At 37.8% G+C, this 18,031-nt stretch overlaps 1 protein-coding gene across 2 annotated transcripts; it reads left to right on the forward strand.

Annotated features, from left to right (window-relative positions):
- The first annotated feature begins 3,135 nt into the window (after positions 1 to 3,135).
- On the forward strand, positions 3,136 to 17,402 carry DNTTIP2 (deoxynucleotidyltransferase terminal interacting protein 2). 2 transcript variants are annotated; one of them, XM_081056764.1, is made up of 7 exons: positions 3,136 to 3,255; positions 4,619 to 6,264; positions 7,677 to 7,815; positions 10,569 to 10,664; positions 11,751 to 11,915; positions 13,476 to 13,585; positions 17,047 to 17,402. In XM_081056764.1, exons 1-7 carry the CDS (start codon positions 3,184 to 3,186, stop codon positions 17,138 to 17,140), a joined length of 2,322 nt encoding a protein of 773 aa, XP_080912890.1. In that variant the 5' UTR covers positions 3,136 to 3,183; the 3' UTR covers positions 17,141 to 17,402. The 2 variants fall into 2 exon arrangements, with proteins under 2 accessions (XP_080912890.1, XP_080912891.1); XM_081056765.1 differs by having other exon boundaries at positions 3,248 to 3,710.
- Positions 17,403 to 18,031: the final 629 nt, after the last annotated feature.

Here is an 18,031-nt window from a genome sequence, read left to right on the forward strand (position 1 = left end):
AAGCAGAACTCTCGTCACGTATAGCTGGTGTGAATGTAAAATGGTATGACCACTATGGAAAAAAACTATTTCCTACAAAATTAAATGTACACAACCAAATGACCAGCAATTCTACTAGATATTCACTCAAAAAAAAAAAAGTCCAAAAAGGACACATATAAATGTTTATAGCATTTTACTCATAATAGCTGAAAATTGGAAACCACCCAAATGCTATTAACAGTTCAATGGATAAATGAGTTGTATTATAATCATACAATGGAATACTACTCAGCAATTAAATAACAGCTGAATCTCAGAAACATGCTGAGTGAAAGAAACAAGACATGAAAGAGTACGTATTGTATTATTTCCTGTACATGAAATTATAGAACAAAATTATTCAATAGTTACTTATCTTTGCTGTTGTTTGGATACCGCAAATCTCTCCAAAGTTTGCAAGCAAAGTGTCAGCTGAGATTAATCTCACCTCTATGCGTGATTGAGGTTGGTCTGCTTCTAAGCTCACTCATGTGCTTATTGGCTGAACTCATTTCTCACTAGCTGAAGGCCAGAGGCCTCCCTCACTTACTTCATTGTCACATGGCCTCCATAGGTTTGTTCCTAACTTGCAGTTAGTTTCCTGCAGAAGGATAAAGTGAGAGAGAGCAAGACGGAAGCCAACCTTTTTTATAACCTAATCTTAAAGTGATATCCATCACTTTTGTGATTCTTTTTATTGTAAGTCACTAGGTTCAGCCCACACTCAAGGGTTTGAAACCAGGAGATGGGATTATTGGGGACCTTCTTACAGGTCAAACTTAATTTAAAAGTAACCTTTTATATGTAATAATGCAGAGTGACCATGAATAGTATCTATTATTTGAAGGCTCATGCACTAAAACTCATCTTTTAGTTAATGCCTAAAATTCCAGAGAGAGACTCAATCCTTCAGTTTAAGGATTTAATTAGTAAAATCTAGACTATCAAGGTAGAGTCTCCCTTTGGACCTGAATACTATGTACTGTATTTTTATACTGTACTTACCTAAAAGTGGGTATACTGTATTTGCCCCACATCCACTTTGGGTAAAGAGGGTAGGCAAAGAAGGTATTAGGTTGGTGCAAAAGTAATTGCGGTTTTTGTAATTAACCTTTCAAAAGCAATTACTTTTGCATCAACCTAACAAATAGCTAAACAGGACAGATGTGGGAAGCCCACTTTGCAGTTTGGTCTGTGATCAGCAGACCTGTTGATAATAGACCAGCTTAATCTTCTCAGATTATGAATATGAATTGACATTTTAATTTTGGTATTTTGCTTCTTGACCTTTTTAGATTGTGATTTTTGTTTGTTTTACTTTAAAGGGGCCGTGCTCGCAAGTGAATATTACACATTGATTTTCATACACTCTCCCAAATTTTCTATACCCACTCCTGCGACCTTTCTGTTTTCATGCATTTGCTCACATTAAAGTTTTTGCAGAGATTAAATGAGTTAACACACGTATAGCACTTAATGCCTAGCATATAGTAAATGCTCAATACTATGATTGACGCTGCTATTCTCTGCTACTTTGACCACCAATAGGTACACTTTCCTTCTATACCGTTCTGCTATCTCTTCAAATCTAGCCTTTTTCTGTTCTTACTCTTAACATCACAGCTGCTTGGCCCTACCAAAATTCCTTCTTTTTTGCTCCTCACCATATTCCCAAGAATCAATCTAAACCTTTTCCATTCTTCTGAGCAGATGAATCTTCTAAAGAAAGAGGTTATCCAAAAATACACTCCTCTTCTCTCCACTTTAACTTCCTGTAGTCACATTCTCCTCTCTGCTTCAAATGTCAGCTCTTCCCTCCAGCTTCCAAGGACAGAGCATTCTTCTGTGGCTAAACCCTCCATCTCTATTTTTTAATTCCATTCTTCAGTTGGGATCAGGTTCGGCTGCAAATAACAGAAAATCCCCAAATAACAGTGGCTTAAAAAGACAGGTGTTTCTCTCAGGTGAAGCAGATCGAGAAGTAGGCTATTTAGGACTGATAAGCAGCTCTACTGGTTGTCTGGGACCCATGTTTTTTTCTTTCTCACTCCTCTGCCATCCCTGACGTGTGGCCCTCATCCTCATGGCACAAAATTGCTGCTTGAAAACTAGAGAGCACAACTTTCCAGGGAGTAAAATGAAATTAAAGAAGGCAGGCAGGATCTCCTCTCTTTTAAGATGTCCCTAAAAAAACTACACAACATTCAATTTATATGTAATTGGCCAAAATTTAGCCACCTCTGGCTGCAAGAGACAGGAGCTGTTTAGTAGGGAGTCATGTGTCCACCAAAAAATCTGCTTTGTGACATTAGGGGGAAAAAATCGGTTTTCTGTTATAAAGAAGTAGAACATACATTTAGTGAGGCGCTCATTCTTTCTCACCTCCAATATCCGTCTACTTCAATCCCTTTACATTTCCCTCTCTCATTCTAGCTCCCCACCCTTGACCCTAAAGGAAAACCAGAAGCCTCTCTTGATTCTGGTCATTCTCTTCCTTTCACTGCAAAAAAACAAAAAGTCATCGCTCTCCTTTACAATTTCTTTAACATTTCTTCTTTTCTGCTTATTTCCAACCCCCACTCACCACATTACCTTTAGATTACATGGCTTCTTTAACTAGTCTCCGAGTTCCTGAAGTATTTAACATAAACATCTTTACCCCAACCGAGTCTTTAAATTTTATTTATATTTAACTTCACGAATAATGTAAGAGTACATAACTGTTAAAAAAAAAAAAGTAAGAAAAAGCAAAGAAAAAAACCAAAAGTATTACAAATAATGCAAACGTCTCCTTCTGCCACATCCCTGGCTGCATTAAGACCTTCACTGAGAATTGCACGCATGGAGTGGGGCAGAGATGTGATTTCCAGATCGTCTGTGCGAAACGGGGACGAGGGACCTCTGTCACTGCGCGTTTCGTCGCCCCCACTAAGGTCTCTCCCCGCAAAAGGATGCTCTGCCTCCTACCGCCCTGGACTGAACGCTACGACCCGCACTCCCGGCGATCCCCACGTCCCGGAGGCCTAAGCAGGCGGGGCGGAGGCTGGTACGAGATTCTCGCGAGTTCCGCAATCCTCGCGCAAAACGCGAGCGAGGCAGTGGCCTGACGCACTTCCGGGGCGCCGGGACAGTCGCGGGCGCTCGTGGCCGCGAGCCGGGGAGATGGTGGTTACCAGGTCGGCGCGGCCTCGGGCCCGGATCCAAGCTACGACGGCTGAAAGTTCCGGGCAGAAGGTAGGACACAGCCGACGCCCCTCGTGTCTTGTCGCCGCTTCGCAGAACGGCGCTCCGGCCGGGGGGGGGGGGGCGGCGGAGAGGGCTGGAGCGTGCGGCGCGCTGCTGCGTCCCGCGTCCCGCGCCGAGCCTGCCGCTTCGTCTTCACGCCTCACTGCCGTCTTTTAAGGAAGTCCTTCGTAGGAAACGGAGAGGGTAGATAACTCGCTTTGGGGAGTTCAGCTCCGAAATGCAAATGCGCAGCCCACGCCTTTTACCTTTACTGTTAACACTGTCCTAAGGATTCATGTCGGCCACCAAGCAAGAGCCCGATTTATGGGGGCTGGCTGGGGCACTGTTGTCACGTGGGGATATCTGCGGTGACGCCGCGTGGTAGCGCCCGGGGCGCTAGTGGGCCGCTGCCTCTGGTTCTGCCATGAAGGGGATGGAGCGCTACCTCCCTTACGTGTGTGCAGGTGAGGGCAGACACCGGTTCTGTCGGCGTGGGTACCCAAACACAGCTTGGCTCAGAGTTAATAGTCTTCCCTTTTCCCCGTGCGTGGGAGTGTAGGTCCGCCTAGCATATTTGACTTTTTTGAGCAGAGAAAATTTTCTATTTTTTTTCTCGCCCAAGTCATAACCAAGACTTGGATGAGGCGAGTGAAGCAGGGCCCTGCAAATGCAGGGGCAGGTCTGGTATTTAAGCTTTTGATTTTTTTTAAATGTTGTGTGGTGGTTTTGTATTCATCTTGTTTACAGAGTTTTTTTAGTGCCCGCTTAAGATTTGTTCCTGAGGGGAGTGCCTCACTCACTTTGCCTAAATTACCGTGTTTTGCCGTGTACAATGCGCTCCTGTGCATAAAGTACACCCATGTTTTTGGCCCAAACTTTCAAGGGACAAACCTTTCATTTTAGTTTTTTAATTCAAATTTTTGTTTACATTGGGTACTTGTTTTTGTATTATAAAGGAATTTATTATTTCTTAACATATAATGGTACAATAAATTTTATGTAACAAATAATTACAAAATACAAGAACACATACAAGGTACAAGAAATTTTATGTGCTGGTAACAAATTGATGATATTTACGCATCATAGAAGGCCAAGAATTCTTTGTCATTGCAAGTTCATCGTAAGTTCAACAAAACCGATTATCGTATACCAGGGTATTATTTTGCATACAGGTATTGTTATTGATTTCTAGAGTTACACTTTTAACTCATAAGCATAAATAAAAGAACTGAAAACATTTATATAGATACGGAATTAGAACTACCCATGTATAATGCACATCCTGATTTTTCCCTCACAAATTTGAGCCAAAAAAGTGCACATTATACATGGCAAAATACGGTAATAGTGTGTTTTCTCTGGCTTACAGAATTCTGCTGCTGAAAGAATTCAAGCATGTCTGAAAGGCACCATGGAATCTCCTTCTGATGACTCAAGTACTACTGAATCACAGAGCACTAGGAAATCAAGTCCAATCTCTAGAACTTCTAAAACTGGAAAGAGGAAGAGCAGAACTACAGGCTCATTACCCAAAATGAACAAACCACCTACTGATGGAGAGACCTCTGAAGCAGAGTCAAATTGTTCTTCTGTGTCTGCGCTCCAGGATACTGTTGTAAGAGTAACTAGGAGAAGGCAAATTGTAGTTGCATGCACCCCAGTGTCCAGTGTTAGGAAAAGGCTGAAAATAAGTCCAATAAATGAGTCTCATTCTGAAGAATTGTCTGAAGCAGAATCGCATGTTTCAGGTATTTCTAGAATTGTCTCTCCTACAGTAATAACTACAAGAACCAGAAGAAGTAAAGCTAAATCCCGAACAGATCCACGCCAAGAATCACGTGCAGAAGCTATTTCTGATGCTGAGTCATCATGCTCAGATATTTCTGCATTTTCCGGAATTGCAGCTCGGAGAACAACAAGGAGTATGCAGAGGAAATTACAACTACAAATGGAGGAGAAAGATACTAAGATTATACCAGAAAATGAAAAGCAAGTGATAAATACACCTACAAATTCAGAGGATTTAGATACCAGACAAACTTCATCTCATTTACAAGCAAGAGCTCTTTCTCAGATAAATAAGCCAAATCTGTCTAATAGTGAAATGTGCAAAGACTTTGATAATGATTCCTTCCCTGGAAATTCAGAAAAAAACCTAACAGTGCAAAAAGGCCAATGTTTTAATATACAAGAAGAAAAACAGGCCAATGTTGCACCTCTCAAAGAAATAAAGCAGAATTGTAAGATTTTAGATGAAGAAGCTGAATGGATGATAGATGAGGGGAAAGAAATTAATGAGAAAAATTCTGAGTTGAATCTTTCTGAAAGTCAGGACACTGGCCTTCAGCAGTTACTTTCTCAAAGGCATTCAACACCCCAAAATGACAAAACTATATCAGAGCCCTCAAATCTGAACTGTGAGACTGTAGTGAAATCATTAGCTCAAACATTTGCAGTTGTGGAAATAGACAGGTGGCCTGAAGAGAGAAAGAGCACCATGCAAACAAGTTACCTGACATTCAGTGATGGGGGTGGTAGTGATGAAGAGTGCACAGTTCTAGCTGTCAGTGAAGACGTGATCAAAGAAAGGGATGTAGATTTTGAGTGTGATACCAAACTATACAAGTCTGAGCTTAACAAATCTCAGGATAAAGGTGATTCTGTTTTATTACTTCTCAGCAGTGATGAAAGCCAGCAGTCTGAAAACAGTGAGAATGAAGAGGACACTGTGTGTTTTGCTGAAAATAGTGGTCAAAAGGAGTCGTTAAATGGAGACTCAGAAAATATGTTACGTGACAATCCATTGTTTGTAATTGACACAACTCCTGGCTTGAGCGCTGATAAAAATTTTTACTTGGATGAGGAAGACAAAGCAAGTGAAGCTGCCACTGAGGAAGAAAAAGAAGAGGAGGAAGAGGAGGAGGCAAGTGAAGAAGAACCATCAGACCATGACAAAAATAAGGATGATGAGTTCAGTGATGAAGACGACTTACTAAATGGCACAAAGTCTAAACTGTAAGTTTTACCTTTATTTTTAAAAGTAAGTTTCAAACAGTTAATTTACCATAAAAATATAAAATAATAGAAAACATGGGAATTGAGAAAATTACTGCCTCGGGGTCTTTCTGGAAGAACTCTTTTATCCAGCATTTCCTTCATCTCTGTGGATGCCGTTTTTAGTCATAGCTTTCCCACCAATGGTAGCTGGAAGTGTTCTTTTTGATGCTATATTAGAAATCATCTGTTAGGATTTTCCTGCATGACTGTTAAGAGCATTATAAAAGGAAAGGAAAGTAACTTGTTTTTTTACGGCATGTTAATTGTAGAAAAAAATTTGAAAAATAAAGAACGCCTGAGAAAAATAGTCCCCTATCACCCATTGAAAAGCATTAATGTTTGGGGCTATTTAGTTTCTTTTTCTCTGTTATAAATTTCTTTTTCCCAGGCATAGGCCCTTGGTTGCAGAGTATCCACCGGAAATACAGGGATCCTTGTAAGGAACTATGCATTAACAGATGTCCAGTCTTCACTCTTAAACCAGTGCAGTCAGTCTCTGAGGCTAGGCTCAGGCATGCTTATTTTTTTAAAAGCCACATTCCTACCTGGATAATGTACATTTAGAGTTGAGGATCAGTGCCAAGGCACTGCAATAAAATAAATAACTTCACTTTCCAGTAGAGGTTGGTTATCAAAACTGTCAACTGCTCGATTTATATGAATAATTAGGGAAGAACATGACTGTAAGTCCAAGTGTACTTATAAAAAGGAGCCCACAGTGATATAAAGTAGAAATTCTTATTACATAAATACAGCAGGAGCCGAAGGCAACTGCAGAAGATTTTAATTTGGTAGAGCTGGGGTGTGACATATTTTTAAAAAGCTCCAGTGGGAAATATGGTCATTGCTGTATAAAACTCCCTTGATTTAGAGTCACTACCAAATGCCTTTGGTCCAGAAAAATATCCTAAGCTTGGATAACTTGGAAGTGCAGAGTAGAAGAACCCGTCTTTCTCATTGGTTTTAGAGATGGAGGCGTGTACATTTATTAACTCACTACCTATATATAAAGTTGAGCTGAATTGCCAGGTGTATCTCCTCTTTTCTGTAATTCTTTATAAAAACCTTTTTATGAAATTTATTGATACCACATGGCCTTAGTCCTCTTAAAGAAAATCTGGAGAATTAGTTTGGATGTGCTCCCAAAAAGATACTTTGTTTAAATCATTATTCATCCAGAATTTTTTTTCTTAATGACTTTACTAGATTTAGTATTTGTTCAGTTTTTCAAAACTCCATTATAAAAATAAGATTTTTTTTGTCATTGACGGTAAAAGGGGAGAGAGAAAAAACTGATTTTAAAAATACAGTCTCAGTTGTTTCCATTTTGATTTCATTGCTTGATCTTTAAGTGACCATTTCTCTTGCAGTCTAAAGTTGACAAGCAGCAGCATAGACCCTGGTCTGAGTATCAAGCAATTGGGTGGTTTGTATATTAATTTTAATGCAGACAAACTACAGTCGAACAAGAAAACCATAACACAGATCAAGGAGAAAAGGAAAAATGAGGTAAGTTACATGAAGCATCCTGTAAGTTTTCAGAGAACTAGCCAGCTACTTACAGAAAACGGTTACTCCTTGGTAAGAGACTAATTTTCCTACAGTGAAATTACATGAGCATACTGTGCTCCTTTTTTCCCTCTTTCCAGAACAATCATTTCTTCTTTTTATAAAGGTCTAGCTATAAACTATGACACTTGAAAAATAAAGTAATACAGGATCAATGTTCCTCTTCTTGCATTCACCGCTTATGATCCCAGGGGTTGTGTTTTCTTTTCTTGCTATACTTTTAGTTCTTAACTGTTCTGGACCCTATTGAGAATATGAAAGCTTTGAGTGCCTCCCTCTCCCACCAGGAAAAAGTGCACATTGCACATAGACATAAAGTTGCACATTTTTATTTCAGGAGGAAATTATAGGGTAGGTGACCTCATCCAAACCCTCAGCTTTAGCTACCACCTTGCATGGATTTTTCCCACATCTGTTTTTTTAGCCTTGGCGCCTCTTCAGGTCGTTAAATTCAGGTACCTGTTACCTCTTCATATGTGCTCAGGCACTTGACCTCACTACTTGTGTTCCCTGCCTGAACCCCTTCCTCTTGTATTCTCTGTCCGGGTTAATGATCAGGACAAATGATCAAAATCTCTCCCTTTTGCAGTCAGTCACCAAGCCTAGGCCAGATGCTCCTTACATTGTTTCTGTTCTCTTCCCTCCTTTTCACCCCACTGTCACTGGCTCATTTAGGCCTTTGGTTTTCATCTTAACTACCCAGTAGCACCCTTACTCTTTGTCATTCAAGCTATTCTCCATACTTTTGCTAGATTTCTCTTTCTAAAAGCACAAATCTGACCTTGATAGCCTCCTGTTTAAGTCCTTCAGTGGTTCTTCAGAGCCTTCAAGGTGCCTCTGTTCCTCCAGCTCTGACTGTCCACCTGCTGTGTTCTGGCCACTGAAGACTCTTATTCCCTGAATATACCCTGCTCTTTCCCAGGCCAGTGCAGCGATCATAGATCACTGCCTTTGGGAAACATTCTTGGACGCTAGTCCTTCCACCAACCACCTGTGTTTCTGCAACACGCAGTATCAAATCAGATTCATTATTAACCATGTGGTATAATTGTTATTTCAGTGTATTTTATCTTTGTGTTCCTAAAACAGGATTTCTTAACCTTAGCAATACCGATGTTTTGGGCTGGGTAATTCTTATGGGAGAAATGCATTGTAGGATGTTTAGCAGCAGACCTGGTCTCTACCCACTAGATGTGAGTAGCATCCACACCCCCACATACATACCAAAAATGTCTTCAGACATTGCCCATTTCTCCCAGTTGAGAGCCACTGTCCTAAAGCCAAGTATGGCACTTGATGCACAAGAAACTAGTAATCTGTTAAGTAAATGTTATATATACTCTCTTTTCTGAATAATAGGAAAGTCTAAACTACTATGCTACCCAGAAACTTCTAGGCCTTAATCTGAATTGGGGATATCTTAATTGGTAATTGATTTTTGAATCGATAATGTCAAATTTTATTGACTAATATTTACTATATTCCTGTGAGCTATTTTGAGATTAGTCTTCTTTAGTTCTTGCACTGCGAAATGACTACCCTGAGACTCCTTTTAGTCACATAAACAGCATGACAATATATAGTCATCCTAGGTAAGTAACAAAATGCAGAAGTATTTAGGAAAAGATTAACAGACCTGATAACACAAAATTTTAAAACTTACGCAGTTATAAACAAAGACCATAGGTTAATACCACTAAAATACAAAATACATTACAAATTAGTGAGAACACAACCCTATTTAAAAACGAACCCGAAAGAGGACAGGCATTCCCACAGAAGAGGACTTACACATATATAGCTACTAACTACACAAAAAGATGATCAACAACAAATGAAAATAGCCAAGAGGCACCACTGACAATATACAAAAAGATAATGGTGGCAATGTCAAGAAAAAGGCTGGTAGGAGTTCATACTATTTGCAAGACAATTTAGCAGTACCTATCAAAATTTAAATGACACATTTTGGAACCTGTCTGATAGATACAATCACAGATGTGCACTGGTGACTACAGTGTTTAATAGAAAAAAGTTTAATGGATACTTTAAATGTCAGAAGAAAAATTATAGCAGCAATTTATCAGAAAGTTAGCGATTTATGTATGAATTGACATTGAAAGATCATCCAAGATATGTTGAGTTGCAAAAAACAGACTTATCTACATAGATCTTGTTGGTATAATATAAAAAGTATATGTTGTTTAATAGAAATCTATTATTGCTATACTTATTAATAGTCTAGCCAGTATCCTCAGATCACAAGAAGCTGTTTTACCAACATCAAAAGAACTTAAAAACTAATCAGGTTTTTTTCAGGGCTTTCAAGAGCCATCACTGCATTGTTCTATTGTCTTTATTTTCCAGTTTGGTGCAGGTACCTGGTTGCAAATCAGTAAGTACAAATGGATGTGTCAGTGTAAATCTGATGTGTGCAGATTCTAATTAGTGAAAGAACTTTGAACTCAGTAATCGATTTTATAGATTACCTAAAATAATCATTCAGTTTGCCTCCTAAAACATTTTTATTGTGATATAAGGACAGGAACAACTTGGCAATAGCATGTCTGTGCATAAAGGTTAATATATTGGAGTAGTTACCTTCAGTCTGAGAGATATTTCCCTTATAAGGCAAAAAAGGTTGAAATTATATGACATTCTGACATTTTAAAACCAGTTTAATAATTTTATAGCTTCTACAGAAAGCCGTCATTACTCCTGATTTTGAAAAAAACTATTGCATCCCACCGTACAGAGAATCAAAATACCAACTTCAAAAAAAACGCAGAGTAAGTACAGTGACTCATTATTTAGAATGTTTAGATGTGTTCGACTATATGTGTTCAGCTAATACAATATGGTTGTAAAATTGAAAATATATTTCCAAAGAAAATTGTCATGGATACCTAAGGGCCCATAAAATATAGTTCCATAAACACGTTTTATGTGGATTTCACAAAGTGAAAGTGAACCAGGTGGTACACAGATACAGCTTTTTTTTTTCCTTCCTTAAAAACAGTGACAGCCACCAGGCAAGGTCAGTGTCCATGCCTCTTGATTTATAGGTACTGTTCACTAAAGGCTAGGAATTCTGTTGCAGGCTATTATAGAGAACTTAATGTAGCCAGCCAAAAACCCTGCTCTTTAGTCTGCCAACTGAGAGAACAGAATCTATTTTTTCCAGTATAATATAGGGATTGCTTCCATCTGATCTCGCATTTCAATTAATAAGCATAAAGATTTTGACAGAGCTTGGAGGAAATTTGAGGAAGGTGCTCCAGTAATATTGTCATTGATAGGAAGTCCCTTGGCACATGGTAAATACTTTGTAATTGTTGCATGAATGGAACAACAACAAAAAATTAAGCAAATCACTTGCTAGGAGTTTCAAAAGAACAGACTTTTTTTTTTCCCCAAAGAAATAATACAGATTTCTGGACTGTTGGAGTGAGTAACTTTGAGATATCTGGGTAACGGAATACACGTATTAGTGTTTACATGTAAACTCCAGAAGTGAAAATATTTTTATACATTATCTCTTGTGTAGGCTATTTTAGATAATAAAAATTAAAGCTGTGGGTTATTCGCCCACCAACTCATCAGTTCTTACTAAAATACAAAATTAAATTTTGGGAACCCTCTTTTATGAAACTAATAATGCTTTTGCCAAATTTACCAAAGAAATCATTTTTGTGATTTAATTCCTTTTATGGAAGATAGTTTGGATACTAATACATTCTGTTGAATAACCTTATTTGTTTTTAATTAATGAAATTTTCTGTACGTACAATTATGAGGGAAATTAGGAATAGTTTATACACTGTTTATTAAAGTTAGAATTTTCTGTTTAATTGTTTTTTAAATCTGAATTTCAGAAAGAGCGACAAAAAACAGCAGGTGATGGCTGGTTTGGTATGAAAGCTCCAGAATTGACAGAAGAACTAAAAAATGATCTCAAAGTACTGAAGATGAGAGCTGGCATAGACCCAAAAAGATTTTACAAGAAAAATGATAGGGATGGCTTCCCTAAGTACTTCCAGGTATGAAGCAAACAGAACATGGTGGTGAGGTTATGTGGATTTTAGTTTGGAAAGCACTATAGTGTGATCTTTCTGTTTACTTTAAAATAGATGAATATCTACGATGCACATCTGCTCAGATCATATAATAATGGTCAGAACTCAGCTCACACAGCTACTAACTAGCTTGTAATGGCTTTTCATATAGAGAGACAGTGTTGCAGATAGTAACTAGGTTCCTAGGTCATCGCTCTAAAACTTGCGGAATGTATAAGATGGGTGTTCCATATATGAATAGTACTAGCCTAAGAGCAAGAATTCTTACAGGATGGATGGGGAAAGGGAATCATTTGTACCAAACTCTTCAAGGTAGAGGGGTATCCTTAGGCAAATTCTCAAAATAACTTAAAAGTTGGTTTTCAGATGAACGCCCAATGGAGTTAATCCTCTGGTAGCTCTCAAGTTCAGTTTGCTCTTCTTGACTACCTTTCGTGTAACTCATCTAGATTGTTATTATACAATAGTCCTTTGCCTCTAGGTCTGTTCTCTCTCTAGTCCATCCTTCACATTGTAGTCAGTCATCTATTCTTTAAAACAACAACAAAAAAAGGCAATCTGATTGTGAGACGCCTCCGATCAATGATATCACAGATATCATTCAGTGATACCTTCAGTGATTCTTTGTGACCTGGAGGGTAGTCTGTACCTCTTAATATGGCCCGTCACAGTCTGCATCCAAACCAGTTCACCAGGCCTTCCTTTGTCACAGAGCCCTCTGAAGTGCGAACACACTCAACTACTCAGTCTTCTCAATATGCACGGACTGGTCTTGGCATTTGACTTTGCATGTACTTGGCTCTGCCGTTTGTTGGGTGAAATTTTATTCATATAAATCCAAGCCAAATATCCTTTATGAAACCTTCTTTACCTCCCTTAGCTAAGTAGAATTGGTCACTTAGTTTTCAGAGCCTCTAATGTTTGTTCAACATATACTATGTTACTTTTTCTGGTTACCTGTTTATGGATCTTCCTTAAGACTGGTTTCCTCATTGCTAGGGACCAGATATTCTTTATCTTTGTTTCCCTAATATCTAAAACAGTGCCTGACACATAGTAGACACTTGGTAAATTTCACTCAGTTGAATGTATAACTAATGCAGACCTGTCAAGAAGAAGGTTCTAAGCTGGCAGCATTTATGATAACCTAGGAGATCAAATAGGTCTGTAGAATTTGTGTCAATTTCATTAAATTGGAAAGCTAAAAAGAGTTTATGTGTCCTACTTTTCCCCTCTACTTACACTGTTCATCAAGAATTTATGTACTGTCTAGCACTAAATTATATAAAAGGAATTTTGGATATATTATAAACTAATGAGGAAATATCATTAGTGTGACCTGATGTAGGTTGAATAGGTGATTGATTTTTGCTTTTTAAAAATGGCACAATTAACGTTTTGGTATAATGTAAGCTTGTGTTTTTCATTGCTTTCTATAAATACACTTTGCTAGAGTTACCCTGAAATGTGAAAACAATGTGGCATTCAAGTATTATGTAACTTATTTCAATCAATTGTTCATAGATTGGAACCATTGTTGACAATCCAGCTGACTTCTACCATTCACGAATTCCAAAGAAACAAAGGAAGAAAACTATTGTGGAAGAACTGCTGGCTGATTCTGAGTTCAGAAGGTAAAGGAATTTATGTTTCACTTTTTATGTTGGCTATTTAGAATTTGCATAAACTTTTTGAATTTCAGATAATTTTTAAATGCTTTGTTGCACAGGTTCTCAATAGCAGCACTATTTACATTTTGGATGGGATAATTCTTTTTTGGTGGGACTATCCTGTGCATTGTAGGATGTTTAACAGAATCCTTGGCCTCTGCCCACTATATGCCAGTAGCATCCACACACACATACACAGTCACATTCATGACAATCAAAAATGTCTCCAGGCATTTACAGATGTCCCCTTCAGGGCATAAGCATTCCCAGTTTAAAGAACCACTGCTTTAGAGAGAAGCTTAAAAATATTTGACTGGCTAGAGGAGAACGAGCCTGCAAAAGAGATAGGGAAAGAAGAGCTAGCCAGGAGGGCACAGCGCCATAGAAGTCAAGGAGAGAGACTGTTTTAAGCAGGTGTAAGCTAGAGGAGTGATTAATAGGAATAAATGCTAATGAGACATCAAATGATGTCCCGTCCCGCGCAACAAGGGCAGTGAGGATGGAGAAGGGGTGATTTGGGTTAAGTTTTTAAGAAAGAAACAAACAGAGACTTAATGCAGTTAAATCTCTCAGAAGGCCAGGGGTCTCTCAGTCTCAGAGGACTGGAGCCCAGAATAAAGCCAGCTGGAGGCTTTTATTTTATTGATAGGTATACAACTACAAGAAAGCAACATTGTTTCTTACACGGTCTGTGAGGCTCAGACCTCCTAACAGAAAATGTTTATTCCAATCACCCTTTGTCTGTAAACAGCGGAAGCACAAGGTCCCAGGATGTTTTGTACCTAAAGTATGTACCTTTTAAGGATCAAGTCTTTCACATTGTAACAACTCCGTTGAGATAAGTGGAAACAGGTGCAAGAGAAAAGCAAGAGCCGGCAACAGACTTTCCCAGGCAGGGGGAAGGGGCGGCAAGCCCATTCCCATATTTGTCTAAGGCAGCTCACTGGGGGTCCCCACTCGGTTCGCCTGGCTTAGGTTGTATCTCCCGTGAGATATCTTACCCGTCTTTGGCTGCAAACCATCTTTTGGGGACCAGACAGAGAGACATAAGGTATAAACACAAGGATGGAACAGAGTCCCAGAAAGGCACAATCTCACAAACTCGTCTTTAAGGAAAGACATGGAGGGACAGTTGGCTAGGCTGTTGTGGGACTACAAAATGAAATAAAAACTTCCTTTGGATTTAGTTACATGGAAGTCACAGTAACTTTGGCAGGAGTTTTAGGGGAGTGATAAGGAGCAAGACTGCAGAGGACTGGAGAGTGAGTTGAAAATGAAGAAACAGACATAACTCTTTGAAGAAGTTAGGTTGTGAAGAGGAAGGGAAAAGCAGGGCTACTAGATAAAGAATTGGAGGATTGTGTAAAATGGAGCAATCTGAGTATGTTTAAATGTCCTTGAAGCAGATATATATATATATATATATATATATATATATATATATATATATATTAATAGGAGATTTAGAAGCATGCCTTATACAGAAATCTCCACTGAAGTTCCAGGTTGGTTTAATAGCAAAAGTGAAAATATCAAAGAGTTCAAAAATAATGTAGATTGTAGGCATGGAAAACAAACTTAAAATGTTATGTAAGCTATTTAACGAGTCTGGGTAATGGTAAAAATTTTAGAAATAAGCACTATCAACATTGCTGTGATTTCTGAGATTGCCATCATCAAGATTACAAAATGTAGGTCAATCTTAATCCACAGCACATGTTAACAGGTAAGTGTTGAAACACTAAAAAGTAATTTTAGAATAAGGAAGTTGGGGCAGTAACCTTGAAATTTAGAATGAAACTTAAAATTGCAGGTTGGAGGTTATCTTAATAGTTCATTATTTCCCACATTCAGTCATTGAAAACCATTTTCACAGTGTTTTCATGATCTGTATACTGCCTACTTTATTTTAAAAGGAAACTTTACATTGCTACTGTAAATCGCTTAATTTCATTTTTCCACATATATTAAGATAAATACGTTACTTAAAATGAACATCGTCAGCTAAATTTACATGTTACAGTATGTGAAATGCTACTAGCCCATTTCTCCACGGGAAGTTTTAACCTATGACCATCTCGAGGTTTTCTGTCTTCCCACCACTTTGGGATAGGGAACTTCACCAAATGTATTTAATGCATCAGATGTTCATTAATAGAAAAGTCATTGGGACAGAAGAAAATGTGCTTTTCTGTGTTGTATGTGGTTTTTGGTTTTGTTTCATTTTCAATCTAACCTTAGGTTTGTTAGAAAGTCTGTGTAAGTTGTGCTTTTGGGATTGAGTGAGCTGCAATGTTACGAAGGGCGTAAATAGCTTCTGTTTTAAAGAGATTTTTAGCTTATCCTCAGCTTTAGTGATATGATAACAAATTCATGTAACACTGAATCTGCTTTAGAACACAGGAATTTAATATGTTTAGAGAATTTTTAAACTTTTCATAATTGTGTAATGACAGGCTTTGTTTTGTTGAAGCTCCTAGTTACTACATCATTATCTTTCTGCAATAAATTGTGCGTCTTTGGAAATTGTATTTCCAAAGCCCATTGAGAAAATAGTCTATAGCACCGATTCTCTGGTCTGAGGATACCTTTAAACTCTTCAATTATTGAAGACCCAAAGAACTTTTGTGTTACATTTGTCAGTATTGACCATAATGGAAAATAAAATTAAGAAACTTAAAATATTAATTCATTTTCAAATAACAAATCCATTATACATTAACAGTTTCATGAACAAAACAAAAATAATTGAGTGCACATCTCTTCATTGTCTGGCTTCAAGACAGTTGGAGCCTCCTATTTGCGTCTGCATCACTGCTATGATACCACACGTTGTGTAGCCTCTGGGCAACTTCACTGTGTACTCATGAGAGAATGAGCATGAAAAAGACAACAGTACCTTGGTATTCTTGTGAAACAGTTTTTAACTAATGGAGTCCTTAAAAGGATCTCATTCCCAGACTACATTTTGAAAACCATTGTTCTGTGGTATATTTCTTAAGATTCTAAGAAGTATATTGTGTTTTCAGGTAACTGTAAACCTTTTTTCTTAGTCCTTATTTTTATATTTCTATCCCACAAAAATATTTAAAGCATTTGATATGCTCTGGTAGCTGGATGTAGTGCATGCATGGGTCTCTAGTGACAGTTTTCAAAGCTTCCTTCTACGGTTGCCATTTTTTCTCACTAGACTAGCCTCTGTGAAGGCAGTGACTTTGGCTGTCTGGTTCACTGCTTTGTCTCCAACTCCTAGTGTGGCACCTTACACATGGTAGAACTTAGTACAAATGTGACGAATAAATGGTAAAAATGCAAAAAGAAAAATTGAGATTTAGAAGTGGCCTCCCCTCCCCAAAAGATTACATTAATTTCTAATGTGTGGTGTGTCATACTTTAGAACTTAAAGGTTTGGTTTTTCTTCTTAGATATAACCGAAAGAAGTACTCAGAGATCATGGCTGAAAAAACAGCAAATGCAGCAGGAAAGAAGTTTCGAAAGAAGAAGAAATTTCGCAATTAAAATTCACCAAGCAAGCCACAGTATTTTATATCCCACCTTTATTTATTTACTAACTATGTTTTTGAAAACTAACACCATCACATAAATTAACATACACTGGTCCCATTTATATAATAGGGATTTCTGTTTGGAAAAGTTGATTTGAGAGAGAATCGAATAAATAGGTGTGTCTACAACACACCCACCCATGCTTCCACCCTTTAAGGAAAGAAGAGGAAAAGAACCTTAACCAATTTAAGATAAATGATGTTTTTGTAAAGTTTTCAATGCTTGGTTATTTTCATAAAATTGAATTAAAAGACATTTAGAAAGTGTAAGATTTGCTAATATTCAAAAAGCTTTAAAATAATATGATCAAATATAACAATATCATAATTAACAATATTTTAATTAAAGAGTGTGTGTATGTGTAGGTAGGTAGGTAGACAGGTAGATGGAACTCTGTACAGGGATACTGGGTCTGCTTGTGGCCAGTATAAAAGTCATAGTTGAAACCAAAGGAATGGTACAAGTGTTCTTAGAGCAAATGTATGTTGGTATATATGATCAGAGCGCTAAATAAAGCTGTAAAAGGAACTTAAAAGATCATGAAGACAACCTAGAAAGTTTGGGTTAAAACTGATGAAAAGGGGCCTTCAAAATACCTTACAATCTTGAACAATTTGTAAAATTGCCCATCTTGTTCCAAAATGTTTTTAAGACAGCTCATAAAAAATGTGTACAGCACAGCTAGTTTTTGTTTTAAGTGAGGAAATTATGGGGAGGAAAGTGAGGATGGAAGAAATTAAATGAAGTCAAGATGAAGTTAATAAAACAATTCTGAAACTGTTAATAACTGCAACGGTTGATAAGAGGGGGCTTTGAGCTTTCTAGCATCTAACACAAAAAATC

The sequence above is a fragment of the Rhinolophus hipposideros genome, assembly GCF_964194185.1.
Source record: "Rhinolophus hipposideros genome assembly, chromosome: 8".
Lineage (NCBI taxonomy): Eukaryota > Metazoa > Chordata > Mammalia > Chiroptera > Rhinolophidae > Rhinolophus > Rhinolophus hipposideros.

What these genes read in the sequence shown, in the direction of transcription:
- DNTTIP2 (XM_081056764.1), top strand. Translation starts at nt 3,184, where the DNA reads ATGGTGGTTACCAGGTCGGCGCGGCCTCGGGCCCGGATCCAAGCTACG. An exon ending in CTGAAAGTTCCGGGCAGAAG is followed by an intron (nt 3,256 to 4,618) that starts GTAGGACACAGC and finishes TCTGGCTTACAG; the next exon opens with AATTCTGCTGCTGAAAGAAT. An exon ending in AGGAGAAAAGGAAAAATGAG is followed by an intron (nt 7,816 to 10,568) that starts GTAAGTTACATG and finishes ATAATTTTATAG; the next exon opens with CTTCTACAGAAAGCCGTCAT.